Raw genomic sequence first — 4,629 nt, 5'->3', positions numbered from 1 at the left:
TGTAAAATTTTAAGTAATATTTATAATATGTATAGTTGCGTGCGATACGATTTTTATTGTAACCGATTTAATTGGACATTTATTCAAGGATAAAGGTCTCTTACGTTTCTATAGCCAATTAATTTAATTTAGTATTATTTACCATTTCTTTAATCGTTATTATTATTAAATTCATCATACATAAATACACGTTTATATCTATTTTTGCAGCATATTATCAAATGGATATACCGTAGCTAGCTGCTTCTACAAAATGTATTGTTTACAGTAACGACCATTGAAACAGACAAATACACACTTCATAATTTTCATGTACTTTTAATAGCTTATATCTTTCTTTGATTGACTATATACAAATATCATAACATATACAAGTTTTACACGTGCATTACCCCCCCCCCACCCCACACACACACAAGAAAAAACAACCTCTATATCTGTACAAGAACCCCATTAAACTTAAAATACAATAGAACGTGACCAAAAGCCACATAATTTTTGTAATATACATTTTAATACAATTACTAAATCTAATATACAATATTTTAACATCAAAATTCCACTCAGATGTTAGAAAGCTTACCCATGTTAATTAAATCTTAGCTGTTATAACGTCAACTATAATAATGCTGACAAACACTGTTTAATCACGGCTTTTACAATTCAAAAACCTGATTCATGTAAACAGTACGTTTTACCATTTGACATTACAAAAGAACAGGCACGGATCTAAAAACATCAACATTTGTGCTGTAATCAGAAAAAAATGATGTCATATGGGTAGTATAATGCCACTTCCCACAGCGATTACATTTCACGTACCCGCGTGCTGTCGAACTGGACGGAGGATAATACTTCTAATACTGTAGAATCTCGAAGCAATTCTCCCACTGAAATTACACATCCATGGTAAACCGGGAAACACGTCCCTTCTCCAATACAATATTCTGGACTAGCACATATATCTTGAAAGCTCTATGGTGAAAACATCAAATGTTTGCTCCTCTTTTCATAGTAGAAACGCGGGAAATCTGTAGCAACAAATGATAAGCCAGGTTTCTGGTTTTAGCACGAGATGGGTCTTGGCGGCAGGAACTGAAGGTCGGGTAGATGACTGGGAGATATGTCTATCGACATTTCCTTTAAATAAGGAGAAAATATACATAAGCACTAAAATTACAATTTAAAAATAAACTGACCCGTTTACATTAATTTATCAGATTTTTAGCAGCTCCAATTTTTTAAGCAAACATTACCACAGCTTAAAATTCTTTTAAAAAATAAATTTAAAAAAACTGTCGTGTAGCATTTAAATAAGTTTCATTTTATTTTCTATTATTATCAATGTATAACTATCGGTTTTACCAAACATTTATCAACCATGCACTGGAACTTTATACCATAACAAAAATGTACTAACTGTTGTACTCTGAAATTATGAATCTTGAAAAGACAAAGTTTAGAGAACATTTACCTCTTGAAGAGAGTAGGCACTGTTGGTGGCAGGAGATAGCACGCCTAACGGTTGCCGAACAGAATCAGACCCGTACGTGCTCCCATACGACGAGGAATCGCTCTTACGAGATACCGAATCACTTTCTAGAGCTATCTGAAGGTCGAATATGTAGTCGATAACATTCTGAATGATCTCTAGCTTACTCAGCCTCTTGTTCTTAGGCATATTTGGAACCAGATCCTTAAGTTTTCCTAACAACTGCTGCATTTCTTCCTGGCTGACATCACGCTCTCTCCTGGCGGTTTTACAGATCCTATTTTCTGTGCTTTTCATGGCAGATTGGCTGAGAACAGCAACTTCAACGGAAGCCTTCATGATATGTCTAAAATGAACCACTGATAAACAATCAATAAATCCAGAAACGGAATATTTTGTGTAGATTTCTTTTCTGTGCAAGCTAAAGTTTGGTAAATCCTATTACAGTGAGACTACGAGTAGAAATATGTGACGGTATCAGCAATATATATAGGTATCTCGCCATTAGGGCGGAGCTCTACTCAGCTTACGACATGCGTGACAGGGCTCTTATTCGATAGATTTCTGAAAAAAGGCGTGGTTTGTTTGAAAAGATTACCAGAGTACATGTTAGTTAGCTCGTGAGAATTTCCAACACACGAACTCTCTTTGTTTATTCTCCGAATGAAGCTCACGCTCACGTGACTAGTGGCATCTTCTGTTGTGACCGAAGGATACACTGGAAGGCTCTCATGAAATTGAGCACCTCTATAAACATAGAACAATGTGATTATTTTAACTTTTCGGCTAAAGTAAGTTAAGAATAGTCATACCTGCATAGGCTCCTTAATCACGTGACCCCTGACTTTCTTTTCAATTTAAATTACTGGTTAGATACGTGGAACAAGCTTGTACTGATGAGATGTATGATGATCAGAATCTAGGAACTTAAAATCTAACGAAAGTTAAGACATTTCATGGTATATTCAAGGTTTCTATATCACAAAGATAACAATAAAGTTACTGAATTAAAAACAGATAATTAGGTCTCTATATGTGTATCACAAGGTCACCTGATCTCATAATAGCAATAATCTCTCCGGAGCAATGTCATCAAAACAAGAGGCATTATTCCTTTTTTTTATCTCAGGCAGCAACTGACTCCAGCACGTTCACATTGTGATTTTATACTATAATATACTAAATAAGATAAAATACAAAGCCGTAAAACGTTTGTTGTTTCCAAGAGGTATGCCTAATCTGATTGTGTTTACTATGCACAGGTCATCACTTGTAAAGAGTAGGTATAAGTGCTTTAAAATGACACTTAGGATCCGTGAAAGTCCTTTGGGCATAAACTATAAACACGTCAACAGTGGTTGCTTCATTATTTGTATCCCAACGACGCAAATCGTTCAGAGAAATGACGAGCCTGGCGCCAGCCAGACGGCGCGTATGTCTTGAAAGCTGCCACTCATGGCCAGTAGTAAAAGTTCCGACGGCTAGTGGCTAAGAAATAGTATTACAAATCTGCACCTCCTGTTGACTTATGCCTACTCATAGCCACACACCTGTGTGAACAACACTTACTAACTTTACAATCTTACGCCTTCGGCTTACATGGCGCCAGTGAACTGTGGGAGAGGCAGGATAGTCTGAGATGAACAAAAAGAATTGGTCATGGAAACCACAGGGGATTACCTACTCTAGAGTCTAGACTATTCTAAGAAAAGCGGTTAAATGCACGTGTTTTACAAATAGGATGTGTCATGTAATTACCGTATTAAGCCAACGTGTTTGAAACGCATCACAGAAACCTTTGTCTTCACGAGATCGAAATACATGTGAAACAAGTGCATGTGTAGAAACAGAATAATAAAAAGAAGGTATTTTGATTCATGGTTGATTCCACGAGTTTTTACTTTCTAAAATCCAAAAACCAACTGTAATTCAGTCCCCAATATCAGATGTTATTTGTACATAACTCTGAGGGGCGTTGACGTGTTCGTAATTTTCTTCAAAATCCATATTACTTAATTATAAGTTAGATAACCAGAAGAAGTTTTTAACAACATTAAGAATATGATAACTCGTTACAAAAACCATCTTTTATCTCTCAAAGGGAATATGTTGTTTTTGAAAATTTGCTTTTTTAATCAATGTTTCAATTAGAAGATAATGTATTGTTTGTTGTTATTGTTGTTTCTGTCTAAAGCAACGATTTTACACAATAACGTAAAAAACATTACTCTCAAACATAGCACGCAAAGTTTTGAGTCTAAAAACACTGCATAAAGACTGCTGTATACAGAAGAAAGCTAACAGAATTGTAAAGTAACAAGCAACACTAACGAATGCTAGTTGTAAACAGGTATATTTTTAGACAAATTGCCCTTAAAAGTTTTCTGATTAATTTGAACAGGTTTGATATTCAATCAAAACAGAAACTGTAGGAATCATCTGTTAAGTTCAAAATACAATCTATAATGGTTATGGTTAACAATTCCTTTGGGAGACGAACGACAGTACGTGAAGTACGCACCAGAAAATGCGTATCTAAATTTCTGTGTCAGTAAAGGTCAGGACTGTAGAGTATATATGACCCACTGGGGACATAATTTAAAATTTCTTTTTTTCTCTCGGAAAACTAAAAATTACTTAAAGATGGAAGGTTTGTTTATTTTTTTCAAAGCGCAAATCTTCACAACAGGTCGTATGTTCTATGCCCACTGCAGTATTCGAACCCCAAATTTGCTTGTTATAAGTCCTCAAGCTTACCGCTTAGCCTCTGGGTGCAAAACACAGAGGGAAGTTAATATTGATAATAAATGTGTCCCATTTTTATAAAGAATTAATTACAATAATACATAATTGACATATGGTTGATCATAACGCATTTTATACAGATAATTTAATATTCAAATTGATTCAATAACAATAAGGAACAAATGTATTACCTCACGTGCTCTCAAAACAAAAACAGGATTAGTCTCACGTGTTCAGTTACTAATCCACTGTCACCATGTAGGATACACGTGTGCGAGTATTTCACGACTACATAAATGTCTTATCCGCTGCCTGCCCCCGAGTGGCACAGCGGTATATCTCCGGACTTACAACGCTGCAATCCGGGTTGCGATACCCGTGGTGGGCAGAGC

The 4,629-nt window shown here is 35.6% G+C and overlaps 1 protein-coding gene across 1 annotated transcript; it reads right to left on the bottom strand.

Moving 5' to 3' along the window:
• Nucleotides 1-302: 302 nt before the first annotated feature.
• On the bottom strand, nt 303-1,981 carry LOC106462415 (protein extra-macrochaetae-like). The gene is made up of 2 exons (XM_013922342.2): nt 1,475-1,981; nt 303-1,140 (listed from the first exon to the last, which is right to left on the bottom strand). Exons 1-2 carry the CDS (start codon nt 1,829-1,831, stop codon nt 1,066-1,068), a joined length of 432 nt encoding a protein of 143 aa, XP_013777796.1. The 5' UTR covers nt 1,832-1,981; the 3' UTR covers nt 303-1,065.
• Between the last annotated feature and the right edge of the window lie 2,648 nt (nt 1,982-4,629).

The sequence above is a fragment of the Limulus polyphemus genome, unplaced genomic scaffold (assembly GCF_000517525.1).
Source record: "Limulus polyphemus unplaced genomic scaffold, Limulus_polyphemus-2.1.2 Scaffold1161, whole genome shotgun sequence".
Classification (NCBI taxonomy): Eukaryota; Metazoa; Arthropoda; class Merostomata; order Xiphosura; family Limulidae; genus Limulus; species Limulus polyphemus.
This window is presented reverse-complemented; position numbering and strand designations above follow the sequence as displayed.